The sequence below is a fragment of the Taurulus bubalis genome, assembly GCF_910589615.1.
Source record: "Taurulus bubalis genome assembly, chromosome: 6".
Classification (NCBI taxonomy): domain Eukaryota; kingdom Metazoa; phylum Chordata; class Actinopteri; order Perciformes; family Cottidae; genus Taurulus; species Taurulus bubalis.
Window position 1 is genome coordinate 18250000 of NC_136594.1, and position 27499 is coordinate 18277498.

Here is a 27499-nt window from a genome sequence, read left to right on the forward strand (position 1 = left end):
CTTTTAAATAGTTTTTATCAGCGTGACACCTCAGGACTCAGAATATCTTGAGGTGACATGTTTCAGAAGTATACTACGGAACATTCTGTAAAACATGGTTAGATTCAATGGTCTTATGATCAACGTCTGATTGGTGTTTGCAGAACTTTTTTTTTTTACAGCATCCCATCCAAATCCCCCCAAAAATGTGAAAAAATGTTCCTAGTATGAAGATCCAGGAGAAACACAGCCGACTGCAACTGGAAGTCATTTTTGATTCAACTGTTTGTAACTGCAGATTAAAATATTGTATTGTAAAATATTAACTTGTAATAATGCTTTATTTTTATTTGCAAACTGTTGTAATAATGCATACTAGTAATGATCACATAGCAGTTCGGTTTGCGGGAGGAAGTGAAGCCAATATCATCAAAATAGGTTGAAAAACAATAACGTGAAAGACGGAATAGACGAATCTTTTTGCAGACAATGGTTGCAGTTTTTTGGGGGAAGCGTGGGGCTTTTGTGTTATGCTAATAACGTGTTTGAATGTGAAATTTCCCCTGACAAAGGGAGAAAAGACGAGAGGGGGATGGTGCGCAGGAACACGAGCGTGGAGTCTTGGTAAAATTGGACAACCCGCGAGACTTTGGTGGGCGTGGACAGAGACGAGGGCTTCCTGCTCGGTGGACACGTGGTTCCGTGTCTGCTTGTCTGTCAGTGTGTGAAGGTTTCCAGCCCTTCTCTCACTCCTCTCCCCATCTATCCTCCCGTGCCACACAGCAGACCTTCTCCTGCCGTTGCTCCGTCCCACCAACCCGCACCTCCTCCTCTTCCTCCTCCTCCTCTTCCTCCTCCTCCCTCTCTTCGCTTCTTCTCCTTCCGACGGCTACCGGGACTGCCGACAGCCAGGCCGCGGTCACTTCAACGTGTATCCGCTCAGAGAGAGAGAGAGAGAGAGCGAGAGAGAGAGAGAGAGGGGGATAAAGAGAGAACCGGTGTATGTGAAAGTGTGTGTGTGTGGCGAGAGAGTGTGTTGTGTGAGTGAGAGAGAGTGCGTGTGCGCGCGCCCGCCCGCAACCGGTCCCCTGCGTGTTATTTCTCCCACCATCCCGCCTCGTTTTTCGGTCATGACGCTGGAAGCGATCCGCTACCGGGCCGGGTCTCTGCAGATCCTCAACCAGCTGCTGCTGCCACACCAGACCGCGTACGAGGAGATCCGCTCGGTGCAGGACGCCTACGAGGCCATCAAGTCCATGAAGGTACAGCTCCTTTCTCTCTTCCTCTCCCCCCCCGCCCCCCCTCTCCCAGGGACCCGCATGCCCGCTGCTTGTGCATTTATTCCCGTCGTGCGTGTTATTTTTTTTGTCGGGTCTTTTGTGCTCCCACCGCTGCACGCATGTGTTGCCATATGCTCTCCGCCGCGCTCCCGCTGTCGGCCTGTATTTTGTTTTGGATGCACCTGCAGCACCCGCCATCTACACCCACCCACCCACAACCATCCTTTATATATAGTTTTCACATTGTCATGTGCGAGCGCGACAAACTAGGCATCTGCACACATCCACCCGCCCATGGAATAATATGCCCCCCTCCTCTTTCCTTGGGAGAGATTATTGATGAATTATTAATGACCTTTGCCAGGGTTTTTGTTCGCGTTGGGGTCTTGCGATGCACTCGGTGACACCTCCAGCTCGTGTCTCCCTTACTACCTGAAGGCCTGACACAGAGAGATGCTCAGATAGTTGCATGTTCAAGTTCTCCAACAGCTGGGGACATTTTCACTATTAGGGCTGAGCAGATATTCACTCTTTTGTCCTCCTGGTTACACACACACACACACACACACGCACACTCAAAGCAGCTACACTTTGATCGTGTGTGAGACAGTGAAGGAATGTTCCATAGGCAGAGAGGGTGATGTCATGATAATAATGGAGTCTAATGGTAGAGAGAGAGAAGACGGATGATATCATTTTGGTCTAAGCTTTTGGCTCATTGATCACCCACTTACAACTCTGGTGGAATGAGATTAATAATCCTCACTAAAACTGGCAGACATCTGTTGGAAGTTGGCACAGAGACCAAAGATGGAGACCACCATGTGATGCTGACTCTCCTCCTCCTCCAGGTGCGGGGCGCCCCGGCAATCGCCATCGTCGGCTGTCTCAGCCTGGCTGTGGAGTTGCGGGCAGGGGCCGGGGGTGACGACCCTGTGACCTTCATCAGGGAGTCTCTGTGCCACCTGACTTCAGCTCGGCCCACCGCCGTCAACATGGGCCGCGCCGCCCGCGAGCTGATGGAGTTCGCGGAGAACGAGAGCATGGAGAAGAACTCGGAGCAGCTCAGAGAAAGGTGGGCTGGCTAGAGGAAGATTACCGCATTGTTTGAGGGTTGGTTTGTGGTCATTTGATTAATTGAAACACTGATTTAAGGATGTGTGTACATGTTTCACATTAACACTCATGGACCCTTTATTTATGCTATTTTAATGCAAGTGATGGGACACAATTCACAATCCTTGTTTCATGAAAAAAAAAATAATTTCAGAGTTCAACCAGAGCTAATTGGATGCTTCAGCTTTTTTAATTAATTCAATTCAAATGGGTGTCTTCAGAAGTTGCTGTATTTTTGCGAGGATTCCCTGTCGGGGGAAACAAAAGCAGAGCATTTTGCACTTAAAAAGACACATCTGAAGATGCACATCTGATTTATTAACCTATCCTTTAATTGCAGATTTGTTTGGTAATGTTTGTGTTTTACTAAATTGCCACAAACAGTCATTTGGGGCCTACTGCAAATGTTTCCCATGAGTCCGCTGAGTCTGTGAATAAGTGCCTTGTTTACAGCGCAGATTCAATTTATTAACTTCTCGGCCATCCTGGTTCATCCAGTCCCACTGACATACTGGTCATAGTTCAGCAGGGAAGACGAATACCGTTAGCAAGTAAACATAAACGTTCAGGAGACAAACTGCTTTGCAAGTGTTTTTTATGAAGAAGATGAGACTTTTGCATTGGAAACAAACAAACATTTGTTTAGTCTCAAGGAAACAACCAGTGAGTTTTAAAATGTGAATTATTTGTTCTCAAGAAAACTCCAGTCCAGAAGATCCTTTCAAGAAAGATTGACTGTCAGCCAACACTGAGCATATATGGCATGCTCGCTCTTGTCAAATAAAACTTCAACTGTGAATTGAAATGATCTAAACACATGCCTTTCATGTGCAGAAGTTAGCTGCTGTGATAGCACTTTGTCTTTCAACACCAGCTGCAGGTGTCTTTTTGAAAGTTACCAGATCACATAAACGTTAAAATTCCAAAGCATGCACACCAAACTAAACTTCATGTGACATTGCAGATTGTAAAAATAACGCCCAGGATGATAGCGACAGTCATGTTGGGACAAGACACCAACTTCTGGGTAGAGATGCATTGACCCAGGGCGCCGGATAGATAAAGGCTCAAATACTGACTTCATTAAGCGGATCGGTTAGCAATCAGATGTGACCAATCCACATTTGATACAGTTTCTCTGTCGATGTCGTTATAAAGGCCAGTGGTTCTGATATGCAATCATTTAGTCACACCACAACAGTCCCTCATGTTGGATCACATAACAAAGATTCAAATAAGTTCCACGCAGAGAGGTATACCGATTTAAATGTGGGGGAAATAAAACGTCGATATCAACAGATGCCCTGAGTTGAGAGATCAGAATCTCCACAAGGGCTTTGGGATTGAAACTACTTCCTCCTACTTTCTCTCATCATAAGCAAGGAATGTGCTGCTGGGTGATGGATCCGTGTGGCTGATGGAGCACGGACACGTTGGTCTTGAAACTTGTTTTTAGTTAAACTATGGGTCTCAAAAGAAAGTTTGCGAAACGGATGGCTGATGAAATGCTGAGTGGCTCTAATTATAAAATTGATTGATACTGTAAGTACAAAGGATGACATGAGAAAATGATGATGCAAAGAACGATGAGGTAGAACCCTAACGATAAGAAAAAGATTATGGATTCGAGAAACGTGCAGACATATTGTAACTGTAGACCTGATGGACACATTAAGTCCACAGTGGCAGATGGAGCCTCCTCTCAATTCCCACCTCCTCTGGCTCCCTCCCACAGTGTAATTGCCTGGATCGAAGACATGCTGGAGCGTGACGTCAATGACAACAAGAAGATCGGTAACTATGGCGCCCAGCACATCCTGTCTGGCGTCCCGAGGGCCTCCGTGACCATCCTCACACACTGCAACACCGGCTCGCTGGCCACCGCCGGATACGGGACCGCACTCGGTAGGACCGGAGCCTCGGCGTGAAGAGAGGGTGAAATATGGACGTCGCTGAGACCGTAATAACGACTGTTTGTGTGTGTGTGTGTGTGTGTGTGTGTGTGTGTGTGTGTGTGTGTGTGTGTGTGTGTGTGTGTGTGTGTGTGTGTGTAGGTGTGGTGCGGAGCCTCCACACGCTGAGCCGGCTGAAGCGTGTGTACTGCACAGAGACGAGGCCGTACAACCAGGGATCCAGATTGACGGCCTATGAGGCGGTTGCAGAGGGAATCCCCGCTACGCTCATCACAGACAGCATGGCGGCCCTCACCATGAGAGAAATGGACATCACCGGTGTGTGTGTGTGTGTGTGTGCGTCTTTGTGTGCGGCGTCTTGTCTTGTTTCAAACTTTCCTCTTTTATCAGCACTAACTTTCTTTCCGTCGCGTTCTCCCTCTCAGCTGTGGTGGTGGGTGCAGACAGGGTGGTTGCTAACGGCGACACGGCCAACAAGGTGGGCACGTACCAGTTGGCCATTGCTGCAAAGCACCATGGGATTCCCTTCTATGTGGCCGCACCCAGCACGTCATGCGACCTGAGCCTGGAGAGTGGCAGGGACATCATCATTGAAGTGCGTCCCCCTGAGGAGCTCACCAGTATAAACGGAATCCCCATCGCTGCCCCGGGTGAGACGTGAATTATGTTGCTGTTGTTTTTACAAGGGGGAAAGGTCACAAATGTTGTTTTTAGAAGTATAAAATGACAGGAAGGGGTACAAACGGTGAGTTCAGGAGAGGGGAAACCTTACGGCTTGGAAAGGTGGATCAGCGTGGCCTAAGCCCCAAGCACTGAACCCTCACAGACTTTATTGACGTCACTTGCAGTGTCAGTATCGGAGGTAAAGAGGGCGCAAGGGCTCCAAATGCTGTCTGAGGAAGGGGCAGAGGCAAGACTCTGGCCAGTAAAGTGTTGGATGGTCAAGTTCCTGTCTTAGTCTTCTCTAAACTTGTTCACGAGAGCTCTTTCAATTTTTTGGGGGGAGTTTCTAATTAGTTGGATGCCTTTTTTTATTAGATATTGACGGTCGAGAGATGTCAGGAAATGAGGTTTGAGAAAGATGGAGAGTGACAACAAAGGTCCAGATTCAAACCAGAGCTGCTGCAGTTCATGGTCAGCGTCTTAAACTCTGAGACCATACGTGCTTCCCCGGCCATTGTTTTAAACATTGGAATTCTATGAATTGTGGGTAAGTCCCCCAAGAAAGTTTGCGTAATTGCATTGAACCCTGAACCCTTACAGACGTATGCATCGAGTCCATAAGGGCAAACATTGGGGCCCAGTCCCAAAGTCCTATCCTATATCCTATATTAAACCCTGGACCCTCAGAGACTGACTGGCGTCACCTGTTAAAAAGTGTGAGAAGATATGCAAATTATCACGTCAAAAAATAGTATATACAATTGCGGGTATTTATTTTAAACTTTTCATTCCCTGATTTAAACATCTTTCAGGCTGTTAACTGTCACATTGCTATGAATTGTGGGTAATTCCCTTTGGCAAAGTCTGCAGAAATGCGGCCTTACGGAAAGTATTCATAAAGGCTCAACATGTCTGCCGGAGACTCAAACACTCGACGATATGAGAGTGGGACAGAACTAAACCCTCACGGACTTTGCGGGCCTCAAAGTCTGAGAATGTGGACATTGGGATTGGGCCTGCGTGTGTTTTAGGTTAGTTTGTTAGCGCTGAATTGAGTCATTTGATCTCTAATTACGTTGCCAGAGCAGAGAGGTGTTTAGTGACATCACAGTAATTAAAGAACACATTTAATGAGCACAGTGGCCCCGGAGGAGGACGTGTGCTTGAACGTTACATTTTCCTCTCACACACTTCTCTGTTCCTTCTTCTACGTGGCAATTAATTGAAGCGTTGCCTGTGTAGCCGAGGCCTGAAATAGGGTATTCCTCTGTGCCATTGAGCTCCAAAGATGTCAGAAAACTATTAAAATCACATTAAAGAGACACAGTTTAGCTTAAACTAATGAATATATAGATGATGTTAGCTGTAAAACACCTGAATTAGCAATAAATAATGAATAAATTAAAAATGGAGGCTTTAGAATATCAAACTAAAAGTAATGAATAAACAGTTGATAGTTAATAAATAATATAGCGATAATGGTTAAAATAGTTGGCTCAAAGTATTAGAAACGGTTTTAAGTAATAATTCATTAATTGAAATAGTTGGCTAACAACGGGTAGCTGGGGAATTAGCTAAATTACATAATGGTTGAAATAAGTAGGTCAAACTGCTGGAATAAATATCTGCACACTTAAATCTATGCAGAGAGCACTTTGAACTCAAATAAGGTATTTTAGCTATTTATTTGTTTAACAGTTGGCTAAAAGTAATGGATAAAAAGTTGAAATAGCTGGTGAACAGACTAGAAATAATAGGATAAATGGTTAACTCGCTTAAAGTAAATATAAGTGGTAGTGTAGATGAAGAGAGAGACCACTGATCCCGAGTAAACCATCGTTTTGTAACAATGTCCCTCCTTCCTGCCTGTTTCCTGCAGGTATCGAGGTGTGGAACCCGGCGTTCGACGTGACCCCTCACCAGCTCATCACAGGAGGCATCATCACAGAGCTGGGAGTCTTCCTCCCCTCTGAGCTGCAGGCAGCGCTCACCGGCCGCCTCACTGCCCTCTAAAGCCGCTCAGCCCCACCTGCTGGTCCGTGTGCACCACTGCACCTTAACATCACACACTCAGAGACACTCATTTCATCACAGAACACACACACTGTCATTGTTGTGGTTTAGTTTTTGGTCGACGCACAGTCACCGCTACATGTCAGTGGTGCACACAGAAGAAGAAATATTCTTCAGTCTCTTACACACACACACACACACACACACACACACACACACACACACACACTCACACTCACTGCAGGGAGTCCAGCAGACACTTGTGCAGTCTCCCCTTTTCTTTTGTGTCCCTCTTTGTTTTCCGTAGTCTTACCATTTCACCTTTTCCATCCCATCTTTCACTCTCTCTTGCCACCTTTCTTTTTCTAAGTGGCTTCTGCAACAACAGATAGCGCTCAGCTGGGCTCGATCCTATAAATTATATTTGGCACAACAACAAAAAAGTATGTAATTCTTTCTATACTACAAACAAATAAACTTCCAAAAAGGCTGTTTCTTTAAGTTCAAAGTAGTGGTTTTTATCAGCTATGGTTTCTAAAATGCTGCTACCCACTTGTAAATATACATATTCTTGCTGGTAGTGTGTACATATGTAGAAAACTAACCCCTGCTAGTGAAACTTACTGCTATTTTAACCAAAAATGTGGTTGTTTGAAGTTAAATTTGACATTAAAAAAAAATGTTATATTAACATTTAATTTATTTTGTTCTGCGTAGAAACCTTTTGTAGAGGAATAATCCAAATTTATAACTCCTAAATACATTTTTACAAGCAGATTTTAGGGACATGAACAATAGTATTTCGCTCTAACTTTTTACCCCGTGCGGCAAAATTTGAATTGACCTTTTAAATCAACTGAAGCCTATGACAAATACATGGCTGTATTTAAACCTTACTCCTTGTTTGTATCTTGCTATTCCCAGTTGTACTGTATCATACCACATCTGTACTCTCATAATGTACTATGTATATGTAACCAGAATTATTTCAGCACCATACAGATATTCACCATACTGCACAGGATGCTCTGTAAGAATGGGGAGGGGGAGATTGTGTCTTCTTTGCCATAACAGCTTTTGCTGTGATCTCAGAGGTCTGTTATGCTGTTGTATTTGTGTAATACAGGCATCACCATTAAAGGAATAGTTCACCCCAAAATGAAAGTTTGGTCATCTGCTCACTTGCATGTCAGTCAAGACTTAACTAATGTTGTGCACAACAAAATACTAGCTTCAAGCTTATCGCAAGTTAGTTTACAGACAAGAAAAATGTAAAATAATAATAATATTCAAATGATAACTTAATATCTTTATTTGCTGAAGCACTCTGCATGCTGAAGGGTATTTTTAACTAGATTTGAATCAGAACAATATAGAAGTGTCATTAAACTCTTGAGTTTCATGTTTTGGCTTCTTTCAGTACAATTTGGTTTAGTTTTACAGCCTTTAACTTTAGTGGGTTTTTTTTGCTCTCAATGGACTCTTCAACCTCTTTGTTTAGTCTTAATGTTCTCAATGAAAAAGCTGTGGGAAACCCACTTTAAACTTCCGTTTAGCACCAAACAACTGACGGACACAGTAAGTGACTTACTAGTTTATGTTCTCCTCAGCAGTTGGTGGAGACCAAATGAGAGCTGAATTGAGAGTAAATATTGGGCTTACATTTGTCAGTGGGACACAAACATGACTCCCAATGAATGATGATGTTGCTCTGTATCCACAGGATGTGTGAATAAGCAACTGTTTGCTCACATGCCATAACTTTATACAGTGGTAATATGTCAATGTTGTCTTTACATCTTGTTGTGCTGCCCCCAGGTGGCCCAAAAAGCACTTAATACAAGCTTAAAGATCCACAGTCTTGACATTATGCAGGTTTATGACTTCAGTTACTTAGAAGCCTGAGGGTGGAAATATGAGGTCAAATATGAGCAGAAGATGACTTCATATCTTTATTTTGAGGTGAACTATTCCTTTATGATTGTGGGTTCTTATCCACACCGCCTATCCGTGTGCAGAGAGCTCTGCAACACCAACAATCAGAATGTAATATTTCCTTTGTCAGGACAGATTTCAGAGACTCCGTCACTTCTTGCCCTGGTGCTGTGTTCAGAATGTGTTTTGACTGTTTTGATTAATCCTTCCTCATACCTGAAATGCTGTTTTACTCCAGCCTGACTTCCATCAGACCACTTCATGAGATGAGGGCCATGGGCAGTCGAAGAAGTCTTTGAACTATTTGATTCGTTTAGTGCTGAAATGATAAGTTGGGTATATCGATCATCAATTGCAGTGCTGCCTCTATCAGAAACACTTTGCGACTTTGTAGTTTAAAATAACATTGCAGCAATCAGTTTTAATACCTCACATCAACCTCATATTTACCCAAAACCAGTAGACTATTATTGTGAAAGGTGTGTGACTGAGTTCCTGCAGTTTTGTCACCTGGCCTGTGATCATGTGATGCATTTGTTGTCCTAAGAGACTGATATGTCGATCAGTGTGGGACACACCTACTCGCTGCACTGAATGTCACTGGGCCGGACTCGCCCACACTGCTCACTGCCTTACAGGTGCAGCGCCAATATAACTCACTAATGTGAGCTCGCGTCATGACCGAAGAGACGGCAGCCCTCCTTGCCCTTTCTTCACCCCGGTTTATATGATGTAGCCAGACCGCCATCTCGTCAAGCCCACAGATATCTGGAGAATCAGAGATTTGGTAACATAGTCTGCCTTCTTGACACCCCCTCTGCCCTCAAACACTGCCCTTGTGGACTTTCTTATTTACTTAATTCATTTAGACAGGTGACAAATACACAACTTTACCCACTCTACAGTAACACTAAGAGTTCCAGAGCATAGACCCTAAAAAGAAAAGCTTAATGTCAACACTAATTGCAGTATCTATAGTATCATTGTCCAAATCTTGCTGTAATATAATCTATTTTTTTCCTTCGCATTCCATTTTCCCCCTTTTTTAGTTTGTCCTCCTTCCACTCATCAAACCTCAACTCACAAAGATGCTGTTGGGTCACACACAAGCAGAAAAGACACGTGTGCATTTGACTATTATTTATTTTGTACAGTTTAGACAATGTTCCAGACGTATGTAGCAACTTTGTGGCCGTCAGACACGCCAGGTTTTTCTCTCTAAATCTTTTGGAGGTCTGAGATTTTGGTTTGTCTATACATCATGATTATAACTGTTTGGCTGTGTTTTTTTTATTGTATTTCCTGACATTGTGATTCATAGTAACTAGGCCATTAGTACACCACACTGAGGAGGCCTCCTCAACCATACACACTACCTCTCCGTCTTGCTACACGGACTCAAACACTGAAATGCATGAACACAAGCACTTAATGTGCCAGGCTGCAGCAAAGCAGATTGACAGATTGTAGAAAAAAAAAAAACTGGACTAAATGTCTCCACATCTCACTAATGTTTGTATCTTGAACCCAAAGTGAAAAATAATTTGTGGCGGTGCTTTTAGTCTGCCAAAGTAGCCTAGATTTTAGGCCAATGTGTAGTGATGGGTTGCAGCTGAATTGTTTTCTGCATTACGCTATGTTTTTACACCATGCTTTTGAAGCAGCAGCAATATAGTACTCCGTTTAAAAGACACCCCAACACACCTAACAAAGGGGCCAAAATTCAGCACTGCTTGACACTTATTTTCCACTTTGATTTAATTAATCAAAGCTGTGTATCTGTATTATTCTCAATGATTAGTATGGCCTGCAGTTACCATGGACGGAGTGTTGTTCAGATGGCCTCTTTAAGTGCAAGTTTGTCATTGTTGTTATTGATTATCACTTTATTTGGGTTAATTTTGTAATGTGGAAATGGTTAAAAACTGGATTTTTTTAAATATATATGTACATGAATATAATGCTGTAAAGTGCAGTCATGAATTAAGAGATTTCTCTTTCACATCAATAAAGTAAAAAAAATAAAACCACAGTGAAATGAATGAGTTGTTTCTGGCTGTCTCTAGCACACTGCATTACAGTGACCTACGCGGAGACTCCTGTAGGTGGCGACAATGCAACACACAGGGAAGACAACTACTATTTCAACCAACGAAGAAGAAGAACAGCTTCGAGTCTTTCCGGTTCGCAAAAATGGCTCAAGGTACTAAGAAGTTTAAAACTGAGCGCCCAGGAGCTAAAAAACAACATATAAACAAAGCGAAAGGACCGAGGAAAGGAGGTATGAATTAAATATATATCTTGTTGTAATATGTTGCTGAAAGTGTCGTGAAAATTATTTTTTGTCAAACAGCATTAACACGTGACCAGTATGAAAACAGCTGAACACATTGCTTGAATGACTCGTGTTTTAATATTTACATCATCCAGAACCAAACAAACACCAGGACATGGGTTAATAACTGTTGTGCTACTCCCTTTAAAATACTGTGTTCATTAATAAGCTCAGCCACGGATTAAGCGAAACCCTATTAAGGCATAAGAGCTGTGACGCAGATACCTTTAATGTGGTACGTTAGTTGAATTAACGTTAGCGCTACTTTTATTTAAACAGCTAACGTTAGTTAAACTTCGATGTGTTGGATAGTCTCAAAGGAGACCACTGGCCACTGCTCTTGATTTGTTTTTCTGTGTTTGCAATAATTAAACGTCAACATTGTTGAACAGGCCAGGGGAATAGGCAACATATAGGCGTTTGCTTCAGATGCAACTGTACGACAATTATTTATGAACATTTACCGAGCAAGACATGCTCCGATGTAGACGGATACACCTCTGGGTGAATTAGTTTGGGCTACAGAGGCCAAAAACACTGCCTAGGACGGTGAAAGTGTGTTTTAGTTATATCATGTGTTAAACTGATTGTAATAGCGTTTGGAAATGTGATCATGATATTGTTGTTTTCCTTTGTAAAGCGAGGGCCATTGCACCTAAAAAGGCTCAAGTCGTTGAGCAGCAGAAGCTGAAGAAGGTGAGGACACATTTAACAAAAAGTTTGAATTTCTCTGTCCATCTCTTTCGATCTGATATATTAAGCTAACAGTAAATACACCATTGTGTCTAACTGATTACTATAATTAAACATGACCTCATCTGCTGCTCCCTTAAGACTCTAGAGGTTGCCATCAGGAAAAATATTGAGAAGGAGGTGACCCAAAAGGCAAGCTTATGCCTCCACAAGCCACTGAGTGTGGTCAAAGGAGCCGAACGTAAAGCCAAGCCAGGAGAATCCGTACCAGGAGACAAGTGCAAATAGAGTTTGATACCCTGACCCGACGTGGAGCGGGCTATGGGATCTGTGAACTACAATTGTTCATATGACTCGTATTCAAGATCCATGCCGGCGCTGTGTTGTTTCAGATCCCTTAATGTTTCAGCTAACTTCAGGCTGAAATAGTCTTGCACAAGTGCTAATGATCAGTTTTTCTGTTTACAATTAAATGTATGGTGAATGTAGAGTAAAAAACTTTGAATCTTTAACCTGTCACTGTCAAGAATCCTTTGAGATATGTTCATCACACTTTGCAGGTGTACATTCCAGCCATCATTGATAATTTCTGTAAATATTTTAATGGTTATTATTTTAGAATAAAAGACTTTGGCTCAATTAAGGCTTAGATCACAGGTGGCTTTCCCACATAAGGTCATTTGTTTCAGTGAGTGATTTATCTGAATTTGGAGCCACTGAGGGCCCAGTGCTCCCACACGCAGCTTCTTTGCTGAATGTCAGTGACAAAGAGGCACAAACGAGTAGTGGTGTAACGGATCCCCCTTCACGGTTCTGCATGCATGTGAACCGCGGATAAATTGAACAGTTTAACTTTAACCATCACAGTGAAATAAAGTTTTACTGAATATGCGAGCAAGACATCTGCATTTATGCTTTTCTGGTCTTTGATCTCTGATAATGTTACATTGTAAACAAATATTACGTGTTAAAACTGACACGTTCTGTTCAGTGAAAATTAGTATTGGGCGAAGGTAAAATATAACGTTATGTGTTCACATGTAATCTTGTAAAATGTAGTTTTGGTGAGAAACTTCATAAATACAGTTGTTTGAAGATGATGTTTTCACAACAACAAATATATATTAAAGTGGGAATTATGACCTGTTTAACTTCCTAACACTAGCTCTAAGAAGCTTATAATACATGATTAAAACTACTAATGACAATAGTTGTCTTAATCAATAAAATTACAATCTTTTATTTCCTTAGCATTTGAATAGTGTTTTTATGAAGAAACCCCCCACTATAATATATATGTTAACATGGTGATGCACCCTTGTACCCTGTTTTGGCTTTGAACTCTGAAAGTCAAGGTGAAGCCACTCGCTGCTCCAAGTTGTCTTGAATGAACACCGTCTTCTAAGGCCGCTGGTTTAGCAACAGAACAGCGTTGTGACAAAACTATTGAGTGATAACACTGAACTGTTTTAATGTCGGCGTTCGCTCTCAAGCAGCCCCGAAACAAGTTTATGAAGGATTAGAGCTTACAGTATGAAACAAATATTGATGTTCATGAAGTACCACATAAGGCGTTGTCTTTTATTAGGTATTTATTTAAATCCTTCGTGGATGTCACTTATAGCTCATGCAGTTTGGCGGTGCAATGTAGTTATGTCTATGTGAGCTCCAGAATTGAGGTTTATATGTGAGACTTTTTAACAACATGCATAAGAAGAGCACTGCCATATGGAGAACAATCACAAACCAAGCTAGTTGCTAAACTAAGTGGTAACATACTATCATCATAACGAGATGTCTAGATTCATCAGCACCTATTTCTAAAGCAGGTGTGTGGTCCTGAACAGTGTCGGCTTAAAGAGCTTTGATGGCCTCCATGCAGTGAGGGGAGCGCAGGAACCTCGGGAAGGAGTCCTTGGCCATCAAGTTGTAGATTCTCTGCTGAGCATTGCTGAATGTGTCGGCACACGGAGCGCCCGTCACACTCAACAGAGCCTCCCGGGTCTCAGCGTCCAAGTTGACCTGAGGGGAAAACGGATTATCAGAAGAAGCTCTTTAATTATAGCCGTGTCTTTATCCTGATTGCACACATCACACTCCTCTAGGCCAACCTCCTGTGGAGCGTCAGGGTTGATGAACTGGCTGTAGATGCTGCTGGACTTGGTCTTCTGCAGGTTGAAAGAAGTGACCCTGTAGTCCTCACAGGCCAGCCAGAACTCCAGGTTCTCCTCACTGAACTCTGAACGCAGGAACTCCCGAAACGCCTGCCGACCGCCTGGGAGAGACAGAGAACAGGTCAGAGGGAGGGTAACGAGATGACTCATCAAGACAAGTCAATGTGAGAAGAATATTAGTTGATATAATGGGACTATGTAACTTGAGCATCACCAGCCAAATATATTTCTTCTTTTAAAAGTCACATAGTGTTGCTTTAATATTGGCAATTAGTTAATTTTATAGTGAATCTTTGGTCAGTTAAAATTTGTATTGGAGCAATCCAGTATTAACATTTTTATCACGTTTCTATTGAAATGCTAACCACAGTCATTTTCAGCCTCTGTTATGGCATTCAATTATTGCACATTATGGAGGATGACATCACGTTTCTGAGGATTAGTGTTGTATGAACAGAGACGTGTGCAGACATAATTACTGCAAGACCAAAGTATGAAACCGCCTGCTGTGCAAGCTTAACACAGTGTTCCTCTTTACAATTATACATGGAGTACATTTTGAAAACAAGCATTGGGCTTTTTTCACAGCAGTCATCGGGACTTGTCGGAGAAGCACAAGTGTTACTAATAAGAGTAGCAATGCTTCCTGTGACGGTGAGCCAGCATGCACAAAACCATGATCCTAAAACTGAAGCAGCTCAAGGAGCTAGATTCTGACTTGTTAACTTTATATTTTAAGCTTGTGCTTTTCCTACTGTGACATTTCAAAATGTCTCCTCTCCTGTTGTACGTGTTATTGAAACAATGAACTGACTTTATAAGCGGTATTGAAAGGAAAAAAGCTTTCTTACCTTTGCTGTTCAGCAGAGTTTCCAGGTCCTGAAGAGCTTTTCCATCCTGAACCCTGAGAAGAGAGACAGAAATGGTCAAAATAGGCTCTAATAGTTATTTGAAATAAAGGTTCCCGTTGGTTTACTTTTGCTTGTGCTGCGTTTCAGCCAGGTGGCTTAACATCACCCGCATCTCTTTTGCCCTGAAACACACATACAACACTTTATAATGCAAACTCTGCAATCAGGAAATCACTTATTCACATCGAAAACATGATGGCCCGGTTGCGTACTTACTTCTCCAGGCATGATGAGGGCAGGGAGGAAAGCCCTTTACACATTGAGGTGCGTAGTTTGAGAACACCTGCAGAGCTAAAAGGATCAGTCTATTTGATCACAGGAGACAATTTATTCAGAGTTTATCAGTCAGCCTCCCAGAGTACAGTGTGCTGCTCTTATATACAGTACAGCCTACCTGTTTGCTATCCGATCTGTCAATCTGCTCCAGCAGGTGTAGAGACGGGAGCTGAATAGAGGTGAATGAGAGAGGTGGTGTACGTGCTTACTGACCATGCAGGCCTTTCATCGGGAGATATAAAGCAAGTCATCACATATAATGTGGAAATTAAAGCAGGGGGACCTCTATTGTGTGTGTGGTCAGGCCTCAGTAATTGTCTTAAAAGGCAGTCCTAAACAAAACCAAATTGATTTTTAGAGTGTTTATTACAAGAGAGTAAAGTGATGAGAGGGGAGCAGGTGGCCTGCCAACATCACTCATCTCTGGAGAGTCAGAGGACTGCAGGATGGAGAAGTGAGTGCTACATGTTGAAGGATGTGGCCAACATATGACAAAACACACAACTAGATCATTTAATTCAACACCTTTGCAATGACAATAATACCACTATATTTGTTCTTCTTTTTTCCGTCTTCTTTTTCTCATTTGTTCTGACTTGAAACTTTTCTTAATTTAGTAATTTGCTTATGTGGCTCTCAGCAGTTAATTATTGTCGATATATACAATAATGATGTTATAATCATATACAACAGTGTCACTTTAGACATAATGTCAAGTTTGTCATGTTTGTTCAACTATTTGTCTCTGTGTGTGTGTGTGTGTGTGTGTGTGTGTGTGTGTGTGTGTGTGTGTGTGTGTGTGTGTGTGTATTAACCGTTTATTAGCCACAAATGTTTACACAAACGAGGAATTTGTCTAGGCGGAAGGTGCATACATTAGACATTAGACGTTAGACGAGACAAACAACAATCAACAATCAACGACAACAACAGTGCAATGGGTATTAAATTAAGTATAAGATAAAGTGCTCAGACAAACAGATAACGTTAATGTCAGTGTATATTAAAGTGACATGTGTGTTTAAGTTAAAGTGTATGTTAAGTGATATAAATATGAAGTGTGCAGGGGACTGCCCAGTAAGAAGAAAGAAAAGAAAGAAAAATAGTGTGTGTGTGGGTGTGTGTGTGTGTGTGTGTGTGTGTGTGTGTGTGTGTGTGTGTGTGTGTGTGTGCGCGTGTGTGTGTGTGCGTGTGTGTGTGTGTGTGTGTGTGTGTGTGTGTGTGTGTGTGTGTGCGCGCGTGTGCGTGTGTTATAGTACATTTTAAGAGGTGCACCTCCAAATCCCAAAAATCGCCTCCTAGCTCATTAATGATTCTCTTTTCTTTCTTTTTTAATCCATGGAAGCAATTTTGAAAGGCAGGATGCAGGATTTTGCAACAATTTTAGAGACGTAAACTCCGTCAATTCTCAGTCTGCATCAATAATAAACAATAGGTGTCTGGTACAAGACACCGTACATGCCTACACTGTTGAGGTGTCTCTAGTGTCCTCCTTCAGCCTGTACTGGGTGGGTGTGCACCAGACACACACACACACACACACACACACACACACACACACACACACACACACACACACACACACACACACACACACACACACACACACACACACACACACACACACACACACGGATCTGACACTGGCCGTGTTTCTCTCGCTTCCTGCTTCTTCAACAACAGTCGTTGTGAAATCTAAAAGACGGACTAGATCCGTGGCGGTGACGCAGACGCCCCGGGACCCGCGGAATCCAGAGGGACCTGCTCGTTTCGCGTCAAATCCAGTTTCTGGACGGAGTCAGACCCGTGGACTGAGATCCGGACGCGCGGGTTCCTCTTGGGTCCGGACCCCGGATCCCGTACACCCTACCATGGGCCGCGACTTGGAGATAAACAGACAGTGAGTGAGTCACAAAATGGAATCGTATATTTGGTCATTAGACCAGTGAGAAGATCAAGTTGAGCGCGGTCATATTTATATGGAACTAAATGGCTCGTGTCTGCTGTTTGTAGATCGAGCTATACATTATACTGTATATAAAGATCAGTTATTGCTCCACTTCTGATATAGATAGATAGATAGATAGATAGATAGATAGATAGATAGATAGATAGATAGATAGATAGATAGATACTTTGTTAATCCCCAGGGGGACATTTGTTTGTGGCAGCAGCAGCAAGCAAGGTTACTATAGGAGACATAAACATATTTAGTATAAGAAATCCTCAATGAATACAATACAATATAATAGCAAAGCGTATAAAATTTAAATAATAATAGAAAATTAAATAATAAAGAAAGGGCAAAAATGCAAATGCATATGTTTGGCGACCCAGGACATTTCTCAGACCTTGAAAAAAATACATGTTACCAGTTTGAAACATGTCTTAATAAATACCAGTGTTATAGCTTTGTTTCTTAATGGGGATAGACACTGAGACATTATGTTACAACACAAACCAGACCTGTGATGCAAACTGACTTTTTTAATCAAATGGCTGTGGTGCCCAGTGTTCCTTGTGTCCTCCAGCATAGGGGATAAAGGCACGATGCCCTATGCTGGAGGACAACATATCAGGAACCCACTGTGTAAACCAGCCAAATGTAAACTAGTCTAGATTACATATGAGTTTTGGTTTATGACCCCTTGGTTTATGACCCCTTAAATTAAAGCTATGTCTGCTTGTGACCCCACTGGTTTCATAAGTCTACTAGCTGTGGTCCATTCAACCAGTGAATTGTATTCTTAATGTTATCTTCTTGCCTAATTGTCGTTCCAAAATTGTTAAATTGTCATTTACAAAATAGACAGGCTTGAGGCTACATTAGCCAACAGCAGCATAACTCACCCCAATCTCTAACTGAACTGGTGGTGGTCCAATTGCATTATGGGCAATGTAGGCGCCAAGTTTTGTCAGGGAAGAAGAACGTGGAATAAAAAACAAATATCTCTGGTTCTGCTGCATCCATTTTAATCAATTTTAATAAAACAGTGTGAGTCTGACAATGTTTAAGGATTGCAATGTTAAATCAATGGAGTTTTCCTTTAATGACCCCTCAGAATCGGGTTTCCCCCGACCACCGGGTTGGGAACCACTATAGTCTCACAATGTAAATCACATGTTTTGATTAGATTGATCAGTCCATACTTCTTTTTGAAAAGTCTTTGAATCTATTTGCTGTACAAGTACCTATTTGTGGGATTAAGACTAGAGATGTAAGGACTGTTCTGTGTCAGTCTGTGGCGATTGAACTGAAGCCCCTGTATACCATCAGCTTACCCTGACTGGCACCAGTTATGAGACCCCAATGGACCTGGTTCTTGTCGGCGCACTGCGAGGACAGCAAATCTCCTGGTACAGACCCGGAGAGGGAGAGGCGCTGGGCGGAGCTGTTTGACCAGCTGGACCTCAACAAAGATGGACACATCGACATCCTCGAACTGCGGACAGGGCTGGCAGCCAGAGGGCTTTCCAAAGGCTCACTGGAGAAGGTAAGACAGCAGGACACCTGTATCGAACACACCTGTGTGTTTACTGGGCATGTGTGTGGGGTGTGGGTATTACCTTGTATCACATTAAACAAATACAGTTGTTTATATCGAGGCTTTTAGATAACTTCCCAGCGTCCCTGTTCTTCGGTGGGTCTGGTCATCTGACACGTTGTCTCCATCAGTCAGTCAATAAATTACCCCTTATCTGTTCCCTACTAAAACTGTGTTGAACAACGTGCACACAGAGATAGAGACCCATTTGACCAAACAATGAGGTGGTTTACTATCTGGTCCATAAAGTACCTCTTGCTTAAAAAGTAAACTAGAGATGGCATGTTTGCAGAGCCACTGTGTCAACCAATTATGTGGTTAAACTGCCTCTCTCTTTCTGTGCTGTTGTGTATGTGTGTGAGAGAGAGGGGGGTTCTTTAGAGGCATTTCCTTCTCGAATGTGAATCAGAGGACCCAATGATCCCTCCTCTCCACATCTATTAAACATTCATTGAAGGCCTGCTGTGAGAACCTTCACATTTTTGTCATTATTATCTCCACCAGGAAATAATGAGATCGGTTGTATGTTTGGCACAGTGTGTATCTGTGTCTGTCCATGGCGGATCATGCATACTGCTGCACCAAACTCCATGTTATATTGGGTGCTTGTATATGGCTGCATACTCAAGGACATTGATTGACTGCGGACTCCTCACTGACTACTCTTTTCATTGTGCCTGTAAGTATGTATGTACAATGCAGCAGTGGTCGTTGCAGACACACCTGGAGATCTGAGTGCACATTTCTAGTTCTGTATGTAGAATCTACTTGATCCTTCTTAATTGCCGTTTCTGTTTGTGCAACAGCAGAAGCCAAGAACATCAACAGCAGAACTTTATTGTGAATACACACAGTCTGTGTCTCTCCCGTCAGTCTGTCTTTGACTGTTTGTTTTGGCAAAAAGTGTGTGGGTCGTCAAGAAGACTCACTGTCACTTTCTCACTCTCTCTCTCTCTCTCTCTCTCTCTCTCTCTCTCTCTCTTCTGTGTGTGTGTGTGTGTGTGTGTGTGTGTGTGTGTGTGTGTGTGTGTGTGTGTATGTTTGTTTCTGTGAATGTGAATATATATATTCGTTCATGTATCTTCACACAGCCACATCGTGGACTATTTGACCTGCCTTGGGGATAAAATGCAAGTCCCCACAAAGTGCATAATAAATGTTAAAGTGTGTGTGTGCGTGTGCGTGTGCGTGCGTGCATGTAAAGGGCGGTATGCTGTCTATTTCAGTACAAGGAGCAGGACTTTGTAAGATGAGAACGATAACCTTTCTCTTGGTCTTACACTTGATCTCTTTTCACATATTTGTATCCTGTATTTATTTTGTGTAGTAGAAAACTATTTTTGCCACACAAAGTTACTTGAATCCAATTAGCTGCAGAAGTTCCTTTAATCCTTTTTTTCTGTAGATTTCTGGGAAATGTTCACTCAATGGTTGAACGGACCACAACCAAGAGACCTATACAACTGGTGATGAGGGGCCACAATAAGACAGCTTTGCTTTAGGGGGTCATAAACCAACAAGGTTAGGAAACCATTGATTTAGACCATGTCAGAGATTACGTAACAGTATATCTAGCTGGGCCCACTTTTTCAATACTTAGTGTTGGGGCTTTTCTTAAAGTCCACTGTCATCTCCACAGTTTTGAGCTTGTTCAGCTCCAGGTTGACCAGCTGTTCAACCTCCCGTCTGTACACAGACTCATCACCGTTCCTGATGAGGCTGATCATCGTTGTGTCATCTGGGAACTTCAGGAGTTTAACAGACGGGTCCCCTGAGGTGCAGTCATTTGTGTAAAGGGAGAAGAGCAGTGGGGACAGCACACATCTCTGGGGGGGCACCAGAGTGCTTATAGTCCGGGTGCTGGATGTGATTTTTCCCAGCCTCACCTGCTGCGTCCTGATCCACTGACATGTGGGGGCTGGCACGGTGAGCTGGGAGTTTAGGTTGAAGTACCTCCGGGATGATAGTGTTGAATGCTGAGCTGAAGTGCACAAACAGAACCCTTGCACGTGACCTTGGGGAGTCGAGGTGTTGCAGTATATGTTGCAGTCCCATATTGATTGCATCATCCACCGACCTGTTTGCGCTGTAGGCAAACTGCAGGGGGTCCAGCAGGGGCCCTGTGATGTCCCTCAGATGGGTCAACACCAGTCTCTCAAAGGATTTCATGACCACAGGCGTCAGGGCGACGGGCCTGTAGTTATTTAATCCTGTGATGGAGGATTTCTCGGGGACCAGGATGATCATGGAGCGCTTAAAGGTTGGGGGTTGTTTGGGAGAGGTGAGAGATGGGGCAGTTGGGCGGGGTGGAAGTGGGCTTTTCAAACCGGCAATAGAACACATTCAGGTCGTAAGGCAGTCTGTGATTGTCCTCAGTGGGAGGGGATGGTCTCCTGTAGTTCGTGAGTACTTCCAGGCCTCTCCAAACTGACGAGGAGTTGTTGGCTGAAAACCTTTTCCCCAGCTTTTCAGTTTCGCTCTTCTTAGCTACCTTGATCTCCCTCGTCAGTGTCTTTCTGGCCTGGTTGTACAGAATCCTGTCCCCACCTCTGTAGGCCTCCTCTTTAGCCCGACGAACAAGCGCTCCTGCGCGCTTCCCCACGTTTCTGGTAAATTCCGAGAAGAGACGCTGCTGCTCCAACTAAAATCTCAAATACATTGTCATTAGCAACTGCAAATGCAGAGCTACCAGCTGCATGGTCAACGAGATAGTATATATTATTTTATGTTTTTAGACCATTAGAATGTGTTGTGTAGTTCAACAGACAAATAATTAAAATAACAAAAGTGTTCAATATTTTACACTTTTTTATGTAGGTCATTCCTCAACTACATGATGTAGCATTATTTGTCCAACAGATGTCAGGGTAGAGGAGTATTTAAAGACTACAAACATGGAGTGCAATCTTGATCTTGTGGTATTTTGAAGCAGTCATTGTCACCTCTGTTTTATTTGCACTGATAAACTAAACAAACTTATGCTGTTGCACAGATTGAATCATAGATTGCATTTACAAGAATCCAACAACATCAAATGGTGATCCTGGTGTGGATAGGTGAAAACTAAATTGTTGTACCAGTAAGAAAGCAAAATGCACATTAGTTTTTTTAAACATTTTTGCACTTGTCTTTACAACCTACCGTCTGGCTAACTGTAACTTTTTTCATTGACCTGGCTCTCTGTATTTTCAGATCGTGGAGGCCGGGGACACCAACCAGGATGGAGTACTGGACTTCCAAGAGTTCACCCAGTATCTTCGCACCCATGAAAAAGAGCTCAAACTAATGTTTAAAAGCCTGGACAGGAACAATGACGGTCTGTAGCAGCCAACAGCTCACAGCTGAAATAATAATTGATGGCACTATTACTTCAAAATGTTCATATTTACTTAACTATCTTTTCCATGCTCTGACTTCTCTCTTTCTTTCTTACTGCGTGTGACTGCCGGATGTTTGCAGGTCAGATAGATGCAGCAGAGATCCAGCACTCTCTACACACCGTTGGTGTAGAGATCAGCCTCAAGGATGCCACCAAGATTCTGCAAAGGTCTGCTAAGAGAATTTGATATCTGATTATACATCATTAGGTTCTGAAGTGAGAACATCCACAAACCTGGCCTGGATGTTAACAACTCCCATCACTACTACTACATTACCTCCGGTATTTACACCTGGGCTGAAACATTGACGCTAAAGGTTTCTTTACTTTGCTATAGGCTTCAATGACAATAAATGTAATATAGTGGAGGGCTTTTAGCTTGACTAGTTTGCATAGTAGTTCAGAAACCACATTATATGAACATTCATGCTAAAGGATTAGCTCAAGTAGAAAATCACAACAGCGAATAGTGAGCTTCACCATTTTGTACAGTCACACCAACAGCCAAGGTACTATTCAGTCATTTGTCTTGTGGACTAACACAATTGAAGACAACAAATCTCTGAGTGTGTTGAGTAAGTGGTTTATAGTTTGAGTTCAACTGCTCTGTCATTCAAAAATGTTGATATTCATTGAGTTTTTTTAAGCATCACACATCTAAGCTTTGCATCCTGAAATGATACAAAATACACTAGGTTAGATACATTTTACTTTCCACCCTCCTTGTGCACGTTTCCAGTCCACCCCTCCTGCCGTGGAAGTAATGGCACAATTACCCAGTCCGCTGAGCTACATGCTAGTTATTTTCTATTGCTGTTGTTTTTCTTTTCAAAGTTCAGATCAGGGTTATCACAATTTTCCTGCACCTGGTGCCTGAATGTTGAACTGCATTTTTAGAGTTCAATATTTGTACTTTTACTTTGTGTAAGTGTTGCAATTCCTACTTCAGTGTCTTGAAAGCAGCATTAGTTTTGTAGATTTAGGTTAGATTTTAGAAAGCCAAGAAGCGTCTTCTCATTAATTGTTTTACTGCCACGGCATTAAAGGATTCCTTAATGCTATTTCCAAATCATTGATCTCACACGCTATAACTCATTACTTGTTTATGTGTTGGTCCATCAGAATGGACAGAGACGGTACCATGACTATTGACTGGAATGAGTGGCGAGACTTCTTCCTGTTTAAGCCTCTCACTAACATGGAAGACATAGCGCGCTACTGGAAACGTTCTATGGTGAGGTCACACACACCTGAACAAGAACAGCATGGTGTATCTCCAAATGACGACATAGTTGTCTTAAAGCATCAATTGCTTAAAGCATCTGTAAAGCAATGCTTGCAAAACAAACAAACGCACATTATTTGCAATACTTGAACATACTTGAACACTGAATTTAACAAAGAGTTTGAGTTGTCACTCATGGTGCCTTTTTTATTCCAACTCTTTCCCTCTTCCTTTCTCCCCTTTCTTGTCATAATATCTGGTCCTCATTCCCTACACCACGGGTTCAGTAGATGTTAGATATAGGTGAGCAGCTGACAGTCCCAGATGATTTTTCTGAGGAGGAGAAGAAGTCTGGCTATGTGTGGCGGCAGTTGATGGCTGGAGCCTTGGCTGGATCCGTATCTCGGAGTGGGACTGCCCCCTTAGACCGCCTCAAAGTCTTCCGTCAGGTCAGTCGGAATGAGCTCATATCTTAGATCATTCATTTTTTGAAAGTTTTTTTTGGATCTGTGGCACAGAGCTTTGAGATTAACCTATCTGACCCTGTTCTTCCAGGTTCATGGTTTCGTTGATTTTAAAGGGAATGTGCTGAACGGTTTTCAGTACATGCTGAAAGAAGGAGGACTGCGGTCGTTGTGGAGGGGCAATGGAATCAATGTGCTTAAGATTGCCCCAGAAACTGCTATTAAGTTCACAGCTTATGAACAGGTGGAGTATTACCATTTGTTCATGATTCCAACTCTCTCAAATTCTGTTTACTTTATCCTTTCCTTTGCTCTGTAACTTCTAGATCAAGAATGTGATGCGTAGCACAAATGAGACAAGAAGTCTGAGGCTTCATGAGAGGTTTGTAGCCGGCTCTTTGGCTGGAGCTACAGCTCAGACAGCCATCTACCCAATGGAGGTAATAGCAGGGTAATAGGCGCATAAAAGATACTATTCATAATGTGTCAAGAAAATGCGTGACGAGTGAAATGAATGATGTCTTTTCTCTTTCTGTCCCTCCTTCTTGTCTCCTCGCTACTCCACACAGGTGCTGAAGACCCGTCTCACACTTAGAAAAACAGGCCAGTACTCAGGAATTGCAGACTGTGCCAAACAGATCCTTAAGAGAGAAGGTGTCACAGCCTTCTACAAAGGCTATATACCCAACCTGCTCAGTATTGTCCCTTACGCAGGCATCGACCTGGCTGTCTACGAGGTCAGAAAGACATAAAAGCCCACTGCTGTCGCACTGCTTCTCCTCTGCGTTTTCCTTCTTCTCACTCCGTCTATTCCACAGACTCTGAAGTTTGCCTGGCTCAACAGGAACAGAGGTTTAGCTGACCCAGGGGTCATGGTGCTGGTCGGCTGTGGTGCCATTTCCAGCACCTGTGGACAGCTGGCGAGTTACCCGCTGGCACTGATCCGCACTCGAATGCAGGCACAAGGTCAGGGTAACCTGATAAATATTGGTCATACTAATATTGATACCGATGGGCGGCAAAATTACAGTAAAAAAACAATGTAAAGTCTGTTTGTTAAGTGTTGGGCCACAAGTCTTTCAATGCTCCCTTTAACACTGCTGGAGGAATACATTACAAAAGAAATGTCTTCATCTCACACTCTGTCAACACTTTAAATTTATCGAAAGGCCTCTGGTTCTCTCCAGTCGCCTTCGTCAAGCATTTGTTTTACCTCCCTGTTTTGATTTCCTGACTTACCTCCTCCTATCAGCCCAAAATCTTCCATAAATGTGCAGCTGGGTCTAGTTCTGATAACTGCAAAGAGCATTTCTTATGCTTCGTATATTTTTCCACAATGAGGCAAATTTATTCCTTTAATTTGTCATCCATCTGTGTGTACACAGGAGCATGCTAATTGTGCAAACCAAAACACTCTAAGACTATGAATTAAGGACCCTTTCAATGATTTAGCTAAATTAATAAAGATTGTGTATAATATACTAGATTGACTTCATACCTCTTTGTGAACCATTGGTTTATATTAATATCAGCATGGTATGGAAATCTACTCGCTTGCTGATATGCAGTTTATTTAGAGTTTGCGAGATGTGGTTAAAAATAAGTGGACCTTGAGTTAAGATGTTTTTGTACCACTACTGTTTCCAAGGTCTTTGCCTGATGCGCTTTAGAAAATCTATTCTGTCTTTTATAATACATGAAATGCCAGATTTTTAACCACATATGTAGCTGATGAGCTAAAAAATAAGAAGCAAACTCACTGTGATGCCCTCTTAACTTAGTTTTCCAAACTTACAATTTGTATCAAGAGCAAACACGACTTCTGTGCATCAGCACCAGTTGCCACAGTTCATCAGAGTCACATGTAGTGAGAGACTGTTGCTCATCTGTGTCTCTCCCCTCAGCTTCAGTGAAGGGAGCCCCTCAACCCTCCATGTTGGCCTCGCTTCGCAGCATCTTGACACAGGAGGGTGTGCCTGGACTTTATCGAGGAATTTCCCCCAACCTGCTGAAAGTCATCCCTGCTGTCAGCGTGTCCTACGTCGTCTACGAATACACAAGGATAATCCTGGGAGTGGACATTGAGGGTAGGAGGGGTGGGAAAGAGAAGGCGTAGAGCAAGGTTTGATGGTTTGAGGTGGCTTTCAACTACAAGCACGTACAAATCTGTTGGCAGTGCATGAAGACATGGGCCTTGACTGTGGATGAATACATGGTCTTGTGATCACAGGTCGTGAGTGTTCAGGATGATGATGATGGGATGGAAAATAGCCCATGGAAGGAAAAGTGAAAAACAAACAACAGATCATCATTTTCTAGAATCTGTTGTCAAAACCTCACACTTGGAGGACCTCCCCTGACACGTCAGCAGCTGTGATGAGTTACTTGGATGATATATTGCATTGCAGTGCATGTAGTTGTGTGAAAGCTAATCCATCAGTGTCCTGCTACTGCATTGACTTGGACAGATGAAGACATGCATGAACGTGAATGAGAATGAGAATGAACAGGTAAAGAAGGCCAGGTTACATTCCTACAGCATTATTTTTTCTCTCCTGTAGGTGGTATATAGAGAAGATACACGATTGATAGGAAGACTGATTCAACTTCCTGTTCTGTACGTGAGGGGAACCTGAAGTCGCTGCACATTGGTGGAGTTACAGAGTTCTGACTTTGATTGACATGTCTCAAACAAATGTTACAAATGCTAAAGTACATAAATAATTGTAAAACAACAACAAAAATGTCCGAACCTACCTTTCCAAAGATGACTGAAACACAGGATGGTGAAAACAGAAGGAGACACTGTCAATCTTGTCTTTCCTGTAAGGATTACTTATGCATAAAGCACAACAAAGGACTTTATTTTTTTTATAGGAGTGGAACTACCAAAGCCAAATCAAGAAGCGTAGAGGATTCATAGTTACGTCTCAAGCAAAAATGCTCATGTTTTAAATGTTCCTATGTTTGAAACACTCTACAGGGTCCAGTGCCACACAGTATTTTCAGAAACTATGTGTGCACAATGTGCAGGTTCAACACTAAGTTAAAATGTTTGCGTTGTCTATATCATTAAAAACAATAAGAAATTAGATTTAATGCCAATGAACATTTTTGATGTGTCAGTATTTATTATGTGTATATAAATGCATGCATGGTGCTGCTTTTGTTAAATAAATGCTGCTTTTTTTTCTGAAGAACTGAAATGTTGGGATGTTGTAGCTTTCTGTAGACATGACAGCCTAATGAAATCATTGCAATAATATTTACCAATTTGTCCACATTAGTTGGCTCAACCCATTTAACCTTTTACCCAGCAACTGTAGCTAAGAACGTCATATTCTTAGCTGCTGTTACACTACTGGTTACACTCATCCATTTAATGTGGGTTGACTGAGTAGCTTTGGCTGTGCAGTTTAAAAATTATACAAGCAAATGCAACTATAATAGCAAAAAGCAGATTCAGTTCCACTTCATGGTTTCCCAACAAATATGATTGATCAGATTTTTTTTGTAAAGCTTTATTTTACATATCTGTAATTTTCAAATAATGAAGTGTCAGATACAAGATACAAAATACATGTAGATTAGGGGCCAA

At 42.4% G+C, this 27499-nt stretch overlaps 4 protein-coding genes across 5 annotated transcripts; 3 read left to right on the forward strand and 1 right to left on the reverse strand.

Annotated features, from left to right (window-relative positions):
* Nucleotides 1–1109: 1109 nt before the first annotated feature.
* On the forward strand, nt 1110–6964 carry mri1 (methylthioribose-1-phosphate isomerase 1; the record flags this gene model as incomplete). The annotated part of the gene is made up of 6 exons (XM_079220215.1): nt 1110–1241; nt 2111–2334; nt 4111–4280; nt 4430–4606; nt 4714–4938; nt 6831–6964. 6 exons carry the CDS (start codon nt 1110–1112, stop codon nt 6962–6964), a joined length of 1062 nt encoding a protein of 353 aa, XP_079076341.1.
* A 4105-nt stretch (nt 6965–11069) lies between these two features.
* Nucleotides 11070–12821, forward strand: cUnh19orf53 (chromosome Un C19orf53 homolog). The gene is made up of 3 exons (XM_079219143.1): nt 11070–11180; nt 11875–11930; nt 12069–12821. The coding sequence occupies exons 1-3, from the start codon at nt 11093–11095 to the stop codon at nt 12213–12215; spliced, it is 291 nt and encodes a 96-aa protein (XP_079075269.1). The 5' UTR covers nt 11070–11092; the 3' UTR covers nt 12216–12821.
* A 960-nt stretch (nt 12822–13781) lies between these two features.
* On the reverse strand, nt 13782–15460 carry LOC306737549 (regulator of G-protein signaling 5; the record flags this gene model as incomplete). The annotated part of the gene is made up of 6 exons (XM_079219284.1): nt 15407–15460; nt 15229–15295; nt 15078–15134; nt 14953–15005; nt 14039–14202; nt 13782–13949 (listed from the first exon to the last, which is right to left on the reverse strand). Exons 2-6 carry the CDS (start codon nt 15270–15272, stop codon nt 13782–13784), a joined length of 486 nt encoding a protein of 161 aa, XP_079075410.1. The 5' UTR covers nt 15273–15295; nt 15407–15460.
* A 1591-nt stretch (nt 15461–17051) lies between these two features.
* Nucleotides 17052–27099, forward strand: LOC306737372 (mitochondrial adenyl nucleotide antiporter SLC25A23-like). 2 transcript variants are annotated; one of them, XM_079219098.1, is made up of 12 exons: nt 17052–17188; nt 18566–18782; nt 22026–22149; nt 22293–22380; nt 23335–23446; nt 23728–23886; nt 23993–24145; nt 24228–24341; nt 24471–24638; nt 24720–24867; nt 25806–25988; nt 26463–27099. In XM_079219098.1, the coding sequence occupies exons 2-12, from the start codon at nt 18588–18590 to the stop codon at nt 26471–26473; spliced, it is 1455 nt and encodes a 484-aa protein (XP_079075224.1). In that variant the 5' UTR covers nt 17052–17188; nt 18566–18587; the 3' UTR covers nt 26474–27099. The 2 variants fall into 2 exon arrangements, with proteins under 2 accessions (XP_079075224.1, XP_079075225.1); XM_079219099.1 differs by lacking the exons at nt 17052–17188; nt 18566–18782 and adding an exon at nt 19402–19512.
* Nucleotides 27100–27499: the final 400 nt, after the last annotated feature.

Coding starts and splice junctions, on each gene's coding strand:
- cUnh19orf53 (XM_079219143.1), top strand. CDS start 11,093: ATGGCTCAAGGTACTAAGAAGTTTAAAACTGAGCGCCCAGGAGCTAAA. Junction 11,181..11,874: donor GAAAGGACCGAGGAAAGGAG/GTATGAATTAAA, acceptor TCCTTTGTAAAG/CGAGGGCCATTGCACCTAAA. Junction 11,931..12,068: donor AGCAGCAGAAGCTGAAGAAG/GTGAGGACACAT, acceptor TGCTCCCTTAAG/ACTCTAGAGGTTGCCATCAG.
- LOC306737372 (XM_079219098.1), top strand. CDS start 18,588: ATGAGACCCCAATGGACCTGGTTCTTGTCGGCGCACTGCGAGGACAGC. Junction 22,150..22,292: donor CCTGGACAGGAACAATGACG/GTCTGTAGCAGC, acceptor GGATGTTTGCAG/GTCAGATAGATGCAGCAGAG. Junction 24,146..24,227: donor AGTTCACAGCTTATGAACAG/GTGGAGTATTAC, acceptor TGTAACTTCTAG/ATCAAGAATGTGATGCGTAG.